The sequence below is a fragment of the Syngnathus leptorhynchus genome, chromosome 11 (assembly GCF_054491065.1).
Source record: "Syngnathus leptorhynchus isolate UIUO chromosome 11, UIUO_Slep, whole genome shotgun sequence".
Classification (NCBI taxonomy): Eukaryota; Metazoa; Chordata; class Actinopteri; order Syngnathiformes; family Syngnathidae; genus Syngnathus; species Syngnathus leptorhynchus.
Genome location: NC_141205.1, coordinates 1,040,010 through 1,058,949, shown reverse-complemented (window position 1 = coordinate 1,058,949; position 18,940 = coordinate 1,040,010). Strand labels below are relative to the sequence as shown.

Sequence of the window (18,940 nt, the reverse complement as noted above, 5' to 3'; positions counted from 1 at the left end):
AATCAGCCCTCTACCAACGCCGCATTTGGATTCAAGACCCGCAAGTAATGAGGACCACCGTGCCCATGCACACGACAGACGGACCAGGATATTAAACCTCATTGTGTCCGAGTCTGCTTTCATTATCTCCGATAGAAATGCTTTATGATTGTACATTTGATTCGTTAAACGTCCAAAATGTCAGCGATGTAAAATGTGAAGGGAGCCGAAAAACAAACAAAACAAAACAGTGACAAAGGCAAAATATTAAGAAAAGAAATCTCTTATTACAGATGAACAAAAAATGTTTGACCAAAATTCTTGGGACCATTCTTATTATGCACCTTGTCAATCAGTGGCGGCTGGGGGGTCACGCTCTCAATGATGCATGGCTGAAGCGCACGCTTTTGCTCTTCATGTCCTGTGGATTTCACTCTTGGGTGGTGGTGGTGGTGGTGGTGGGGGGGGGCATAAGCGCACATGCACACGAGCTGCCCCCCCCCATCCCCCCCAGGGCTGGGTGGTGATGTGTTATGTAAGAAGCACGGGAGGAGAGCGAGGTGATGGTCCTCGCGCAGCATTCATACTCAGGCTTATCACCCTGGGGCCTCTGCAGTGATCTCAGCAGTGTGACTGATAAGAAACACGCCTCTTCCACTGTGTGTGTGTCTGTCTGTCTGTCTGTATGAAAGAGAATGAGAGACGGACGGAGAGGACATTTGCGTGTGTTTGTGTTGCTGTCAGTGTGAGCCAGCTCGCCGCTTGTTTTTTCCTCTCTGTGCACAATGTTTTCATCACGCTTACAAGATCAATATAAACTGGGATGGACGGCGAGCAAATACGAGCGCCACGCTAAATGCGCGCACGTACAAATAGAAAAAGAAGAGTGTCACCATTTGGGGAAACAGATTCATGCTGTTCCAGTGCGTGTGTGTGTGTGTGTGTGTGTGTGTGTGTAGGCTAGTTTGCCATGGCGAGGATTTGAGGGGGTTGTTCTATAAATACACTTGGTGCTGGAGGAGAATCTAGGCTGCTCTCACACACACACACACACACACACATACACACACACACACACACACACACACACACACACACACACACACACACACACACACACACACACACACACACATTCTCACACGTACAGAAGGACACACATTTACACACAACGACACACAGTCCTGACAAAATGCTCAGTGAAAGTGAAGAGAAGACACGCTAAAGCAATCCTGAAGTAGGAACATTTTTGAATATGGTTGACTTGTTTCCACAAGGGCCTAGTGGTCGGCATGTGTGTCTCGCAGTCAAGAGGTCTCGGGTTTGAATTTCAAATTTGCATGTGAGGCAAATTCCGTGGCTTCGCTGGGCAAAAGATAGAAAGGAAGGAAGGAAGGAAGTACACTCACGGTGGTGCAGCACATGAAAACGATGACGAAGGTTCCAATGATTCCTCCGATCCCGACCAGCCAGGTCATCCTGAGGAAGAGGATGACGCCGAAGATGTTCTGGATGCAGGGCAGGTAGACGCCCATCAGAGTGCCGAGCTGGGGGGCCTGCAGGTGGACACAAGCGGAGGTTGGCAAATAAACAGAGAACCTATATATACATATAACCTATATATATATATATATATATATGTATACATATATTTTTTATTTTTTCCTCTAAATCATCTGAGTTTATTCTCATCATATTGCAGTGACGCCTTTTCCGCTGGAGCCCTGCAAAAAAGCGCTTTTATTGTGTACTGAGTGTATTGATGTCCATTGCACCTTTAAAACATCTCAAAGAAAAAAAAAATCAAAGCTGCTGGCATCAAATCAATATTCTCCGCTTCCATTTTTATTTCATTCCAAGCTGCACACACTCAATGCAATCCTGTAATTAACCACTCATATCTTTCATTGACTGGTCCTTGTGGACAGATGGAGAGAGCGAGGGAGGAAGGGAGGGAGGCTCTTCTTAACATACATTAGCAGTCAGGTAATGTCCTGTATTGTACGAGATAAAAAATGTGACACAATGCACAGCTCATCAGGAAGTTTGGAGGTTTTTTTGGAAGTAAATATCATCTTATGTTGAAATACCAAATTGGACGAATGTGCTATTTTTAGACTCTATGCAAATGAAAGCAGATCTGAAGAGTAAATAAAAGTAGATTTGGAAAAATGCTGTGACACTGGCAGGCGAAGGGTCTATCTATTGTTAGACTTTTAGAAAAGGAAACAAAGTTTCTTTTTGACATGGAAGCATGTCAAGATGGAATAAAAATACTGAGTCATCCAATGACTTTTTGTGTGCTCTAAAAGATGAAATGTGTTATTAATAAAGCCTTGCACTGCGCACAGGAAAGCAGATTAGAAAATTCAGCAAAGACCTTATGATGGAACCTGTTCATTTTTTTATTTTTATTGAACTCCGCAGTGTTGCAAAAGGTTTGGATAAAGAGGACTTTACACAAAAGTCAAATGTAAAGTATGATAACAGGAATCCTGTAACGCCTACACAAACAGATTTGGCAAATGAGTACATGTTTGAAACGATATAGCCAAGTAGCCGCTAACAAATTGAACACTTGTCTATGCATTGAATCAGCCCGACGGACATGCGCTTAACGCACACAAAATAGGTTTGGTAAGCGGGCCGGGCCGGGGTGGGCCGGGCGCTGATGATTTCCCGTGGGAGCCAGCCGCCACTGTGAGCGCAGGGAGGGCAGGCTGCTGCTGCTGCTGCTGCTGCTGCTGCACAGCCACAGGTAGGCCAGCAGGGCACCGCTAGCGGAGCAAGCTGCAGAGGCAACAGCTGCCCATGGAGATGGCTCAGGTGGGTTACATGTGCACCCTTTGCGAAATCTCCCATGGCACTAAATTCCACTTCCTCACGCTCTGCCGCTAACCTCTCTACAAAGTAAATGAAGTAACATTCCAAACACCTACTGCCAGCCTTATTCAACTTTTAAGTGGACCTCCGCTGCAGCACGGTTGACAACCTTGGTCCAAGAAATAGAGACGTGCTAAACGCCCTACCCTTAGCGTGCCCCGGGGTAATGGGAAAACAGAAGCCCAAAATGGCCAACTATTTACATCCGTGGCCGATGGATCAGTTGACATTCCAAAAGGTCAGCATCGAACGAGTGCCATCGCCCTAATGACTTTTTACGTTATTATTCCTAGCTGGAATTTATGGAAGGCCCTCGCATAAAAGTGGAAAGTAACATTCACAATGGATTTCCAATTTGAGCACGAGAAGAGGATATAATTAAATGACAAAGGAATTAAATGGAAGGGAGGGAGACCGAGGGCGAGCTTATGCCGCCCATGCCACGCTCGACTGGACAAACGGGAGTAGATAGAACAAATATGTTTCTACTCAGGTGTGCTGAATTATTAAAGAGGAGAGGCCAGCCAACCTGACCCACCGCCCTATCACATCTTCCACCCCCAGAATCTCCCCCCAACGACAATGAGGTCATTAAAACAGTCATAAATGAAAGCGAGTCGGAAAGATCACATTGTGGCTGCTGGGCGGCCAAGACCATAGGAGTCCTGGAGGTGGGGGTTGGACCATCTTGCACCCCAAAAAGAGGACCAATCTATTTTAACTTGTGTACATTGTAAGCACGAGGATATGAACTTAGTACTTCAACTCCTCCAAAATAATCGAGCTCACACACCCATGACGGTGGTAAATACACTACATTTCTATGGGCGAACTTGCTAATTGCCAATATGCGAGGGAAGTCAGTGGTTTGAAACTTAGTACAAGTGCCTCAAAGTGTAATAAATGCTCACACGTTGAGAGCGATACATCAGACGACTTGCAAAATGGGGAGCAAGGCACATCAACAATTTATGGTTCCAAAGATTTCAAATTCGTGTTAAAAGGCTCAGCTTTCTGAATCTTTCATGACGACTGAAACACTCCATTTTTTTTGTTTTTGTTAGTTTTGGTGACATAAGAGCTTGGTAAAATCCAGCATCAACCTTACGGCTCTTTAAGAGGGAACTACTCTTTCCCTGGGAACAAGTTTGTCACATGGTAGAAGACTAAATGATGAATGGAGTCTGGAGGCGGGTTCTCGCTCTATGACAAAGTTCCACTCCTACATTAGTATAGAAGTCCAAACACATTGTATCTACCTTAGTTGGTAAAGTTGGAGTTACCCGAAATATTTTTATGTGAAAGCACTTCGAGGCCATAAATGAGAAACAGATGAAAAACAGTAAGTGTAACAATAACTGAGCTGGCCTTCTTATGCTACTTAAAATATGATGAGGTTGTCCCAACCCCGGCTAAACTTAACTGAGCTGTACTAGCGATGTGTAAATATGCGCAGGGTGTCAGTACGGTCGTAAAGCAAGGACCCTCTTATGAAAAATCGACATGTTAATCTATGCAGATAACTGGTCTTTTGCTCCAGCCCCACCGGGGATGAAAGAATAATCCCATGAGGCCATTGAGAGGACAATAAGTGTCATTTAGCAGCCGCTCGGACGTTGAACATATCAGGAAATGACATTAATCAAGATGGGCGCTCATAAAAGGCTGTTGATGGGAATACTGATCCGATGAGCTGGACAAAAGGGATGGCGGTGGATTTGTGTGTGTGTGTGTGTGTGTGCGTGTGTGTGTGTGCAGTATGCAGACGTGGCGTAATTAATGCACGGCAATAAAACACAGTGGAGGGAAACTGCGTTGATGTGGAACAACAGGAGGGGCTGTAATAAATAGGATGGAGATTTTATGGAATGGCTTCCAAGCACTGAACTAGATCATTATTTATACAATTAGACATGATAACAAAAATGGTTTTAGGCTTTCATATCTGAATGTGTGAGTGCATTTAGATGCTGTGAACATATAAGGGACCAGTCAAAAATCTAATACAAAAAATCTAATAAAAAGCAAACATTTGAGGTGGGGAGATTTCATAAGGAAAAAAGCAAAACACTTTTTACCATGATTCCACAATACTATTAATTAGTGCCCTAGATGTATGGTCAAAATGAAAAAGAATTCAGGTAGAATCATGAAGATGGAATATGAATAAATTAGAATTCATGATATCAAATAAATAACATTGAAATTACAAAATTGATATTTTATTTATAGACAACCGTGTGGACATTTATTAGTGAAGGTTTTTTTTTTCCCTAGTCCAAGAGATTTGTTGTATGGCGTGAATCACAGGCCATTTTGCGCTTGAACTTGCCTGACCTCCAGACGGCCCCCTCATGTCGCAGGGCGAGTAATCTGCCAATCTCGCCTTTCACGCTGCCATACAAAGAAAAGCCATCTCTCTCCCTTCCTGGCTCGGGAGGAGCCGATGATGAGGGAAATGGAGAGCAGAAATGGAGAGGGAAGGCGAGCGAGCCAGCCAGCGATAAACCACAACAGGCATCCTTAATGAAAAGGCTTTGGTGGTGATGGAGAGATTGGCAGTGATTGGCGGAGCTGCAAAAATGCATTATGCAAGTAATTCATGTATTGCTGAGGTTGGGGTGACAGGATGGAGATTAGACCAGCACCTCGGATTTATGGACCCGAGGAAAAACCCCAAAATAGTTTGTCATGAGTGGGGACAGATCTTTGCGTTCATCACATTTGCTTTTTAGTATGGACAGATGCTAGGCAATTTAGTAGACGAGGTCAAATTAAAGGTATAATAAAGCAATTATTTCTCCAAAAATCCTTTGAATCATATTAGATTATAATCAATGAATGAATTCATGATTTAAGATGATTCATACATGCATCCATTTTAATGATCGATATGCACTGCTCACCCAAATTACACGATATAATGGAGGATATTTAAAAGGCTGATTCACGCAAAGATACTTGATGAATCCACTGGGAATAGTCTTGATGCAGCAGAACTTCCTACAGTGTTTCTTAAAGACAGCATAGCCCGAGTGAATAGTTTTCTCACTACCTGGGGCTTTGCGTCTGGCTTGTTGCGGAACTGAAAGCAGCAATTCAATTTGTCCAACGGCGTCTTTATGTTGCCTTTTACCGAAACAAATTCCATTGGTTTAGATTGAATCAGGCACAGTGCATCCATTTATTTTCTAAAGCGCTTATCTTGCCCAGAGTCACATTTGAATTGGAGACTATCCCAGCTGACTATTGGCCACAGAAGCGGAATAAACCCTGGACAGCTTACTGGTCAATCACAGGGCACCTATAGACATATATATATATCAGGAAGTGTGCCAGACAGGAACGTCAAAAGACATCACCGAGTTCAAAATGAGGACGAATGGTGCTGGAGTGAAAGAGTCGCGTTGACGTGACGAGGAAGGAAAACATCACGGGGGCGCTGATGAACCACCTGGGCAGACATGACGGGTCAAAGGCCACGGAAAAACTGTCAAGCTGTCACAATCGGAGAACATCGGGAGTAAGTCCAAACCACGTTCCGCCTTCAATGATCCCGAGCCCTTCGTTACGCGCCTTGTTATCTGGCTTTGCTGCAGTGGACAGCCAAGATTCACTAGGCGGACAAAGTCCCAGAGAAACAAACTCCTTCATGAAAGAAATTGTGTCGGATAGTGTGACAGCAACTCATTAGTGAGTGACATTTAAGATGCACCACAGTAATGCAAACCGGAGATTTAGAATGTCAACTGAAAATGATTGACGGCTTCTGACGGCGAGAGGAGATTTTGAGTTTTTCTTATCCCGAAGGCTTCTTTGAAACCATTCAGTGCAAAAATGAATCAAGACTAAATATCTCAAATCAAGGCAAATTATGCTTGTTATTTGCCATCAAATACATTTTCCTTAGCAGGCGGTTTCACTGGCACTTGGAAAGTATTTCTTCTGTCAAAAAGTCAATAGGTGTATTGACTTTTTGTACTTAACTGGCGTATGTGTGTGTGCTATGTTCTTGCAATACCTTGACGGGTTTCTTGCGGGACGGCTCAGCTTCGTTGTTCTCGGCCTCCTCGTGCTCCTTGCTCCCTTGCGGCAGGTTGGAGTAGTTGGCCAGGCTGCTGAGTAGAGACGACACCATGGGACTGGTGTCCATTTCCTCCTGTACATGCACAAAACAGCACACAGATGAGTTAAGATAGGTATTTATTACACATTTCTCATATTAGCATCATAATGATCAACTGTTACTGTAATATGCTATATACAGTGTCGATTTTTTTATGGTGGGGATATTTGAGTTACTGTGAATAAAGTTACTCTCAAAAATTTCCGAATTATTTAGGATTCGTGAAGCACGGATAGCGGCACGCATTTATGCAAGCAATATGAAGGAACCACGGACAGCGACGCGCACACACGCTAGCAGCGTGAAGGCAGACCATTCAGAACCACGGACAGCGACACGCGTTGTAAATTTCGTAAAGGGAGAACATTCGGAACCACGGACAGCTACACGCATATAATATGCAGGCAGCGTGAAGGGAGAACATTCAGAACCACGGACAGCGACAAGCATATATGCAGGTGGCAGCGGGGAGGGAGAACATTCAGAACCTCGGACAGCGACAGAACCGCCATCACTCTCGGGGTTTTGTGTCAATCGGTCATATTCCCAAAGTGAAATCTCAATGGATGCCATCTGTATTAAACACCGCCTTCCCTTTCTGCTGAAATGTCACATGGGTGGGACCATTTGAGTGTATTGGTGCAGGGGTTTGTAACAAATTGCCTCTTTTTCACGTTGATCCCTGTACCCGTGTGAGATTAGCTTGCATTAACCCTCCGCTCCCACACGGCCTTGGCGCTGTTGTTGCCGACATCGATCGCCAGTCAGCCAGGGCCGCTGGTGCTCAAAATGCGTACCTCAAACAGGGCCATGTGCTTGCCGTCGTACTGCTGGCTCTTCTCGGCCGCTGCATCGCTGCTGTTGATAAAAGGGCTGCTCTCCTTGGGGTTATTGTCGCCTGCAAAGAGAAAAAGAAAACTGGAAGTTAAACCAGACGAGTGACCTTTGAAGGATGCAGGCCTTTTATATACTATATAGGGTGGCCACAAAGTCATTTTTACAATCAAAAATGTTCATTCATAATAAATTGATAAGACCAGTTCATCAGAGTTTCTCAGTATAAATGAGTAAAAATGGATGAAGGAAAGTATGACACAAAATATACTCAGAGAAAAGCATCTCTTTTGAACGGACCATTTGATTGCACTGTAATTCCTCATTCATTCCAGATTAGTTTGAAAAGAAAATGAATGACATGAATGTGTTGTGCCTCAGCCCTGGAGCACCTCCTTGGGGAGACAGCAGCTTGCTCTTTCTCCCTCTGGCTCTCAGCCCTCAGTGCTGCAAGACCAAGTTATTTATGGCGGTACCGCGGCGACCATGTGGTGTGACGCCGGCCGGCCGGCCACGGCTAGACACAGACCAACAAATGGTGAGGACAAAAAAAAAGCATGAAGACACAGACGGAAGAATGGAACACAAAAATGACTAGCTCCATGACTCGAGAGCTTAATGAATATGAACTTTTTGATAGCCTTGCTCTACTCTAGCATTTGAATCCTCAACATGGATGATGACAAAAATAGCCAGAGATTTCAAATTGCCATTCAGTTAACTGATTGACATTTCTCGACTGAGGGTCAAGTTAGGTCATCCAGTCGAGTAAGCCATTCATGAGTGCCAACTCGCAATTGGCAAAAAGATTTTCCACGAGGAGCAAACTTGAATTTGTTCTTTTTAGCAATTGGCATTCCTGTAAAGATGAAAACACACAGCAACCAAGTCAGCTTGTGAACTATAATGAAAGATCTGATGCACATAGTATCGCTGAGTACATGTGAAGGTCGGATGCCCCCAAAGAATGCGATCCTTCACATTTCATTTCTTCCTACTCTCTCACAATTAAAGTCCGTCATTGCACAACTGATGGACGGGCCGCTTCAGGAAACATGACGCAGCTCAAGAAGAACTCACCTCCCCCTGAGCGGCTTATTGCTCTGCAATCTGATGGGAGGCATCCAACAGCGGCTCACTCTGTCAAAGCCTCTCGGTATCCATGGTCCAAATCCACAGCTTTGAGGCTCACTGCACATTGGATACTCTTACCAAAGCCAGCCCACCCCAAAGCCACGCAAACGTTTTTGGGAATACTATCAGGGGTCAACTGATGGAAAAATGATTTGCAGATGCTCAACAAACATTTCATGTATCTTCTTCAATTCTATATTTGAGTATATTCCGCACAATGCTGCCTCCCCACACAAGGAAAAGACACAGTGCATCACACCCAGCAATAGCTCTAAGCACACACCGAGATTATCAGTTACATATTTCAAATGATTAAAAAAAAAAAGATCTATTATATTAAAAGGTACCCCATTCAACAAACAAATGCATGGTATAGCGGTCAACCAAACAAACTTCCCAGCACTCTTCATCCAAATTGTAAGTCACTCCGCGAAGGTGCCTTTGCCGATTGTCATTGTTGTCGTGGTGTGTGTTTACGATCTCCCGGGCAACTAGCCAAAGCAGATCACAATGTCCCCGACGCACCATTTAGGCAATTTACAGTTCACCTCCCAAACATGCTGACTCCCACAATGACTTTACTGTATATTTGTCAGCTTGTACATGCGACAGTAATTTAGGTTGCTTTGTTTTTTTTTTAGGAAAGCTTTATCGGGGTTAATGGAGTTCAAATATTAGGTCAAGTCAGACACATAAATAGACGAGTGGAGTGAAGAGAGCCATTGTTGGTCTACAAGTGCTTCCCTCACAAGTACTGTGTTTGCACATTTTGCAGCTCTCAAGGCCAGTTTACAGTTCTTCTGTTCTTTGGACAAAGCCATAAGGGAGCATTTGAATTTGCGCTATCGACCGACGCGCCGGGCGCAGCGCACTCGTGAAGAGACTGAAAAGTAACGATAACCATCATTATTGGAGTGCTTGGAGGACGTAAAAGTTGAACACATCAAATGGAGTGGAAAAATATTACAAACACAGCAGAAAGATGCAACTCTTGTTATAGTGAGTCCTTTTGCTATCATCAGAAATGATGACATTCTTGCTAATAATCCCGAGCCATGATATATTCAAATAAAATTGGTAAAACCATCATTGCAATCAAGTACTTGAACGCTCAGGTCTGCCAGCCGAGAGGCTATAGGTCTCTTCTGGCTCGCCCGCAGCCGGTGAAACGAGGTAAAGGATTAAGGTCACTTTAATCTAAATTCCAGTCAAATCGGGATTGAAAATATATTAACATGTACCCAGACTGATCCATGGGACGTTCTCTCAACACGGCAAAGAGCTTTTTTTTTGGGAGTCGCAGCCAGCGGATCATGATTATATTTTGATGGAGAACGTTTTGAAAGGGGCAGCACAACAAATAGCACGGGTGCCTGGCTGCTCTGAGATTTGGGGTTGCAAATCTCAGAACAAGCTTTCAGCAGCACGGTTAACACGTCTGCCTCGCAGTCAAGAGGTGTTGACTTTGAATGGCCTTCATCCTTGACTATTCTTGGCCAGGATGCATTTTTTAAAAGGGAACATTAATGTCACTGTATGTGACTGCAGAGTGGACCCGTGGCCCTTATCAGTATTGGGGCTGCCACTCTTCCTTAGTATGAATTTGAATGCTTCGCCGCCTTCCATTTTGACACGGGTCCCTCCCTCCGCTTTCACTTCAACTTCTTTGCTTCCAGATTCTGCTTGGATTGCATTTTTTACGGCTGACCACAATTGGACCAGCGGGCTTAATTGCTTTTACATTACAATTTTCCGAATCGATTTTGACATCCCTTCGCAGTCATTGCTGCGCCCTCAACGACGCTTGGCCATCTTTGGAAAGGTGGTGGGAGCGTCCCATCGGCCGCACAACTTTCTGGATCCCGGCGGGAGAAATTAGCCAGAGCTGGCGAGTCGAACGAGGCCTTCAAGGGATGGTAAGGATAGCACCAATGAATGGGCAAAAAGATTGAGTGGGAAAAGAGAGGTGAGGTTGGTTTGAATTACTTACTACACAGCGCTAAGGAAATTGGTGCAAGCGCAAAGGTGGTGCCGTTTTTGACTTTTGATGAAGTGCCAGGTCATAAGAAGGGCAAACGCATCCATCCATTTACTACAGGCGTGATACCAAAGTCTGCTATTTGAAGCATTACGCTAGCCATGGGACCAACAACCTGTTTGGAAGCCCAGGTTCATGAATACTGCATGGAAAATACCACAAATAAAAAAACACTTTTGGTTTTTTCCTTCTATTTTCTACTCCCCATCTGCACATGTATGTGAACAAGGCTTGAAGCGTCGCTGTTTTTTATTTATTTTTTCCTCAAGATCCTTTGTACAGTATCTGTTAAGGACTTTCTCATGTGAAAAAGTTCCAAATGGAATGTACAAAGTGTGCAGCTCACAGGACACGAGGCCAGCTTACTTGTGCATTATTTAGGGCCAAAGTAGCTTGTAAACTGTTTAAGTGCTGCACATCCTCCGCCAGGCAGGCAAAATGCTACAGTACCACCGACAGACATGGCACTTTAAAGTCCTATCAAATTGACTGTGCTTTCTCCAACTATGGGCACAGTCTTCAAACTAAGTCAAATATAACTGATATCGATCGCCAGTCAATAGCAAGGCACGTGTCGACAAAGAAGCATTGGACAAGACGGAGTCTTGGATATTTTTTGGATATGTGGGAGGAAGCTGGAGTACTTGGAAGAAATCCTGCAAGTGCCACACAAGAGATTCAAACCCAGAACCTCACGAGTGTGAGGCACATGAGCAAACCGCATGCCTTAACAAGAAATGCTGAGAGTCATTACAGCTGCCTGTCACTAGTGAATTATTTTACAACTGATTATCCTTTTGATGATTCGAGGGACCAATCGAGTCATCGGTGTGAAGTTGCACTTGTGTTTATGTCAACTCAATGTTTTTGTCTTATCCGACTTTCTTCTTTTCTTTGTAAACAGAAGCGCGCGCGCACACACAGTGAAGCACTTTTCTTCAGTCTGCCTTCCTGCAACAGATAAGACTGCAGCATTGTGAGATTTATCAGGCGCCTCAGTACAGGTGCATTACCGGGGCGACCCGTTGAAGTCACACTCCTTTACTGATAGTGTGCACAAAATGTGCGTGTGAATCTCAGCTTTTTACTCTTTGGTGTGTACGATGGCCTTGCGGAGAGAGAGACCCACCGCAACAATTGGCCGATCTTTGCAGCCTCAGGCAGACCACTAAATAAATCATGAAACAACTGGTTAGCAGTTACGAGTTGAAAGCTTTAAGGGCATGCCTTTCCTCCTCCTCGCCCGTCGCCACATTTCCAGTGACGACAAGGCCTCTGGGATGTACTAAGGTATCACCTTGAATACCTGTAAAACTGATGCAATGACAAAAAATGTTTTCAATAACCAATTCCCTTCACTGGGTTTGTGGGCAGATTGTTTTGTTTTTTAAATGGTCTCATTTTTCATATAAAAAAAACCCTGGGATTTGAACAAGGGTGTGTAGACTTTTTATATGTACTGCATATAGCTTGGATGTTCATACTCATCCGCATTACATGAAATATTCATTTAGCAATGAAGCCAAAACACTTTTTTTTTTTTGCCCCCTCTGGATTTTCTGCAGCAACTCCCACAAACACAAGCAGCTTTGACTTGGTCTAGACAAAAGTGCTCTTTGAATAAAAGGTGGAGGAGGGAGGAAGGGAGGGAGGGAGGGAGGCTGGACGTAAAGAGGTCATCCCTCCATCTTTACCTCCGTGTGTGATGTGTCAGAATGTGTCCGGATGGACCCGCATACTCAAAGACAGCAAGCATTGTCTGCCTTTGATCACGCTGATGAATTATGCAGCTGCTTATCCTGTTTGTGCGGTGGCCGGGCGGGGTGTTCCCGGGCGTACGTGTGTGGACCCGAGCCAAACACTGCGGTGTTTAGTGACAGTGATGACTGATTCTCTTCTGCCCCTCCTTCAATCTCTCCTTCACGTACACACACACACTAACTCAGTTACAGTGACTGATATCTGTCCTTGGTGGCTCTTTAGCTGTCCATCAGTCATCACAATCTGAGGTAACCAATGCAGGAGGTCTCACCTAATTGACTTTTTTTTCTTTTTTTTTTTTTATATCGACTTAACTTTATTCATTAACACTTACACGAAATGTTTTTTCTTCCGCAATATCTCGAGGAAATTTGCTTTTGTGTGCAAGACCAAACACATGACTCCTTGGCAGAGCTATGACAATGATAAGGGACAGAATATGGATGTGTGTCTGCGAGGAGAAAAATGTCGCTGAGATGCCGCGTTGGATACGAGTTCAAGAGCAACGGGAATTGAGAGGGATCAACAAAAGGGATCTCTTTGTTCCAAAGCCAAATTTTCACCATGGCACGATACTGCTATACATCCATCCATCCATCCATCCATCCATCTCAGACACAAAGCAGCACTCGTGGAAAAGGGAAAACAGCATTTTAAGATAATGTGCCTTCAACGTCATCTATCAATTATCTCAATAGGGTTGAGTGGGCCAAGACAAGCTGTACTATCTAACAGTTGCTCTCACCCAAATGAAATGAATGCTCTCTTTTTTTTGCAACCAGATGGCAGGCGTAACCAATGCTACACGCCATTTCAAACAGTGAGTATTTACAAAGACGCAGGCTGAACCAACACAAGCACGGTTGTCATTTGCCGCGAGACAGACACAGGCCATCCATCCATCCAGTCACTTTTCAAGAGAAATACTTCTATAGACTTGCATGACGTTATCACTTTGGTAGCTTATTAATCTTCACTCTTGAGTCAGCCGTTTGGAGTCTTGAGCTTCCAAGCACACATTTTTAAATTGAAGCTTTTGGTCTGCGACCTCCTGGCTTCAGCGTACAAGCCTTTGGCCTCCAGTTGCGTATCTTCAAGCCGCTTTCTCGGACCGTAAGCCTCAAGAGTTCATCTCTTAACCTGCAATTTTCAGCGTTTTCCAACTTGTGTACTCTCAAATCTTCACCCAGAAGCTTGCAACCTCCAGCCTCGAGGCCTGGTAAGAAATTCTGCAATCCGCACTTCCACCAAGACAGACTTAACCACCTTCTTTTTCTCTGAGGGACACTTAGAGCTAAGTCTCTAGCAACAATCAATAGGAGTTTTTAAGGATAATGATGCTTGACGATAGGACATACTAGACAGTGGGCCCATGACATTAAGATTTCTCAAGCATTTGGATAAACTAACTGGGAGAAAGAACAGTTCTATTAGTGAGAAAGGTATGATGTCATTCATGTTTGCCAGAAGTAAAAGCAGCTCCAAAACATTTACTCCGATAACCTTTACTGGGCTAGTGTCATTTGGGATGCCAGTCGCCAGCACACTTTGCTGCATTCTTTCTCATCTATAATGAGGTAGCAGGTCGCTAATCTGACGTTGAGCCCCCGCCCTCCCCCCACTCGTTCCTCATAACAGGAAGTAAAATGACAACTAATAAGCACATCAACTGTGCGGCGTGTATGTGAACATCCCGCACAGCACAGCTGAGTCACTGGTGACTGACGTATGCTAAGCGCTGTTCTGTCCCTCGCTCGGCTTAACCTCTCCTCAACAACAAGGCGGCATCGTGCCGCCCGCCAATATGTTTTCTGCGTCTAATCCCCTCCTTGCCCCTCCGGAGGAAAAAAATCTCTCATGTCCTAACCCCTTAATTCCTTCTGTTTTTGCTCTGGTTGCGTCACATCTTCCCCACGTTTCATAAGCAGCTGCCGAGGCAGATGTGGCGCCGGTGTCGCACTCCAGCTAAGAAGACTTGATCTCGTCTTGAGCGCACATCTGTCCAATGTGCAGCATGACTGGAGGAAGGGGCTTTAGTTCAGGGCACTGGGCGCGCGTCCCATTCGTCGGGGATGTAAAATGCTTCCATGCAATCCGTGGAGCGCCAATCGGACAAAAAAATTGTCCAAAAACTAATAGCAATCACCACGGTACACAAATACTGTCGAAAATGTAATCCTGAGACTCATGACGTCAAAGGGAATTACTGCGGACTGGAATTACGGTGATAATCACGTGCTTCTGTGCACCTCTTTGCCACAAATACACAAATTCAGCAAATAGATTGACTAAAATTCGATAAACTATTGATTCGACCACAATTGAAGGGGAACTGCCCAGGCTTCATAAATAGAAAGCAAAAGGGCAATAATAAAAATAATCATAATGATAATGGATATGATTATGATGATTATTATTACACACCCACACAGATGGGAGAAGACTACTGCTGTAGCTTTGTTTTCCAAGTGCGCCATTGGAGCAGAATGCAGAGGACAAGGTCTCTGATATGGATGCACATGTGGGATGCTCCTCGCCATCCCTCCCACCTTTGAAGATGGAATGCCGGGAAGAAGGCAAAAATAAATAAATAAATAAATAAATAAATAAATAAATAAATAAATAAAGCTAATTACCGCAGGCCACACACGTGCACTTGAAAGGCCGGCCGGGCTCAAAGCACGAAGCTGAATCTGCTTTGCTCGGAAGCGCTTCCACGGCCACGGGCTCGACGGCACAGCACAGATACCTCTCTCTCTACCCCCTCCTTTTTTTGGACTCTGTATGTTACATAACCTCCCTCTAGACTAGAGCGTGCATGTGTTATTGTGTGCGTGTGTGTGTGGGTTTCTCTTCTTGTGTAACCATAGTAAAATGAAAGTTGCTGCATGTTGGAAAAGCTATTAAGTTATAAGTTATTTCTTATATTTTAATGACACGATATTTTATGATATTTAATTCAATTGAGAATGACGTGTGCCATCCATTTTCAAGTTTCCTTTCCTAATTACATTTTTGCGGGAAAGCCTAATAAAGTTACACATGCAATCATTCCCCCCCCCCCCCCGTTATTCTATTTATTTATTTATTTCTTCGTTTAACATCCTTATTTTCTCAGCGAAATAAACCATGAATGATAGTAGCAGCAACCATTGAAATATATGCAGTGAGTGGAACTCTAATCCGTGACTTTCTATTATTGGCGTGAGCCGGCTGGCATGGCGCTCTGCTGCACTGCACCAACGCTGCCTTTTCCAGAGCGACGATGTATGACAGGTACATAGAGGTCACTTTTTCAAGGAGGATGACAGAAGAGGATGCATGAGAAACACACACACACACACACACACACACACACACACACACACACACACACACATTGCACCTCTCCTCTCCTAAGGTGATTTATAAAATGTGTTAGGATTGGAGGCAGGATTTTGATGTATCACCCAGGAATGCACAGCAACAGCAAGCTACAGCTGGATGCATTCCTATTGCACTTAACAAACTCATGTGTGTGTGTGGGGGGGGTGTTGACTGCAGAGGATATGACTCGATAGAAACCAACTTGGACTTTGTGGTGTCATCAATCAGTGAGCGCGGATGACAGTTCAGAGTTGGCTTTATGAAAGACGTGTAGCGCCGTGTCGCACCCTGCAGCCTTTTGCAAGCCAATTTTGGAATTACAAAAGCAAAGTGGCTTTAGGGAAGAGTCTCCCCATTTTTGGTAGAGCTATGTCGAAACGTTTTCTGAGCAGATTGTAGAAACCATTCATTCTAGACGCACCTTATTTGATCATTTTATATATATTTATATTTTACAATTGTGTCCATTTTTGTTTCAGCGAACTTGTAATTTGATGGAAAATACTCAAATGTGGCCAAGCTATCAAATTTGTTCGGTCTGTCTCATTATGAAGCTATGGAGTACGAACACTGTGGAAAAACTATGTATCACTCCAACTAAAAAATAATAATAAATACATGCAAATTTGATCACAAGCCCCAATTGTAAGCAGCAATGACAGATCAATGAGCAAAGCCGAAAACTTTTAAATGCACTGAAAAGACTCGACTGTTCTATTTCTGGCTCTGGAGCCTTGTCCTAGTTTTTGTGCCTTTGACTGAAGCAATAAGAAATGCTGCAGATGATGAGATTTCATTTGGAGAGCTTGCCGGCATCCATGCCTCGTTGGTCCTCAGCAGTGGTCCAAATGAATCTTTCAGATACCTATGTCAACAAGCCTACGCCGATTAAAAGAAGGAACGCGGTGACACATCACCTCGGCTTACTCGCTTGCGTCTTACGTAAGAAAGTCTACGACACCAGGGGAGCCTTCAAATTCACACGAGATCTCCACAGACCTTAACCTGGTAATCCTCCAGCACTTTGAGTAAAACCAGTTGGCTGTGGAACATTTCTTTTGTGATCATTCCCAAAAGTATATGCCCTTTTCTTGGTCCTCGGCAATCATTCGCCATCTTACCGACATATTACCGCCATTTTCAATGAGTCTTTTTAGATCCACAAATGAACAAGCTCCCCTCGTCATAATCATGTTTGCCGACTGTCATTTGTCTTCTGAGAGTCGGAGCACTATGAACCAATATGATCTGCTTTCCTGAATACCATCAATCATCCAAGCTTTTCTCATTCTAACAAGTATTTTTACACCCAAATAGAGCATCATCATATTTAGTGATCTTAATCACCCGGATTCTAATTTCTATTCATTCCAGATCCTTATCAATCCCTCCTAATCCTCATCTATCTCTCTTGATGCTTCTCCCAATGTCTGCGGGCTTGAACGGACATCTGTTCTCTGCATAGTTTATGGTGAGGGAGGGCTGAGATTGCAGATCACTGAATTCTTTTGAGGGCGCCGACATTATTGAGGCTACTGACACAACAGTTGCAAGTGTTGATAAGAGCATGGGACTGTTCAACTTTATGTGTTTTTTTTTTTTTTACATATGTTAACGATGACATGCATTTGTTTTACTCAGAGTCATTAATCAATGTCTCCACTGGCCTCCACTCCCTAACGCCCTTGACATAGGTTTGCCCATCTACAATAGTAACGGAGCGTTGTGTATTATGTCCCAATCATTCTCCTTCATGCATTATACTGTGTTGAATTTGTGGACAATCAATCTGAGGGAAAATAAGAATGTTCAACGGTTTGATCTTTGTGACTCATTTCAATTCGTTGTATCTCTAAATATTCCAGCCCATGTCCGCACAAAGTGTGTACCAATTAGCTCTGCACTGGTGTGCACCTGCACATGTTCAAGCATGGTCATGCATGAAAGTTCATGCTCCAAATACAAGCAAGTCCCCTGTGAGTCTTTCTTTTTTTTTATTCCCAGTTGTTTGCTGCGTTTGTTTTGCGCAACCCTCTGCAGATGCGGTACTAACGAGCCAGGGACGCCGGTGCCACCCTGTCTGTCGTGTACGCCGCCGTGCACATTCAATTAGACCGGCGAGGTTACTTTTTCTTTGCTTTCATGCACACAAAATGTCAGCGTGTCACACCAGCCGGCACACAATCAAATGCGTTCATAGCATGCAAAAGGAAAACAAGTTTCCTTTGAATTTCAATGAAAGAGCCCGGGCAATTTCGAGGAAGACCACTTTACTTGGCCACGTTATGACCTTTCACAAACGATTGTTTCTCTGCAAGTTGCACTTGTCATGGCTGTGGCTATTTGGAAGGACATTTGAGCGGGCTTCTACTGTGAGCGGGTTCCCTCGCTCGGGCGCCCGCATGGCTGTGCCGTCTTCCTGATGGAGGAGCGGCTGTCACTTTCCATCTCCGTTGCCATTACACGCAGGAGGCTGCACGGCACATCATTACTCTGCTCTACGCGCTTGATTAAAAGTGCCTAATTAGCACTCTGCAGTTCCAGGAAAAAATGTCGAGCCTACCAAAAGCCGTTTGAGCATTATTCAATATCTTTCCAATGCAGCTAAAGGCCCATGCACCAATAGCAAGATAATTCAGCACACTAGCAGAATGTCAAATGAGTAGAACTACAAGTACTAAAAAAAACACTACTGTGCTGTATTAGTCAGCCTAACTAGCAGTCATGTTTCATGCGCTAGTATTGCTCCGGATCCTACTATCCGTCCGTCCGTCCATCCATCCGTCCGTCCATCCATCCATCCATCCATCCATCCATCC

The 18,940-nt window shown here is 44.2% G+C and overlaps 1 protein-coding gene across 2 annotated transcripts in view; it reads right to left on the bottom strand.

Annotated features, from left to right (window-relative positions):
- Positions 1 to 18,940, bottom strand: part of slc12a5a (solute carrier family 12 member 5a) — a 67,568-nt gene that overhangs the window by 14,585 nt on the left and 34,043 nt on the right. Inside the window, exons 1-4 of one of the 2 annotated variants that reach the window (XM_085923963.1) lie at positions 8,903 to 9,339; positions 7,786 to 7,886; positions 6,884 to 7,021; positions 1,389 to 1,535 (exon numbers count right to left, since the gene is read on the bottom strand). In XM_085923963.1, the coding sequence (XP_085780089.1) occupies positions 1,389 to 1,535; positions 6,884 to 7,021; positions 7,786 to 7,800 (300 nt within the window). In that variant the 5' untranslated portion in view covers positions 7,801 to 7,886; positions 8,903 to 9,339. Of the gene's footprint in view, positions 1 to 1,388; positions 1,536 to 6,883; positions 7,022 to 7,785; positions 7,887 to 8,902; positions 9,340 to 18,940 lie in introns of those variants that run through there. The other variant, XM_085923962.1, reaches the window with a different exon arrangement.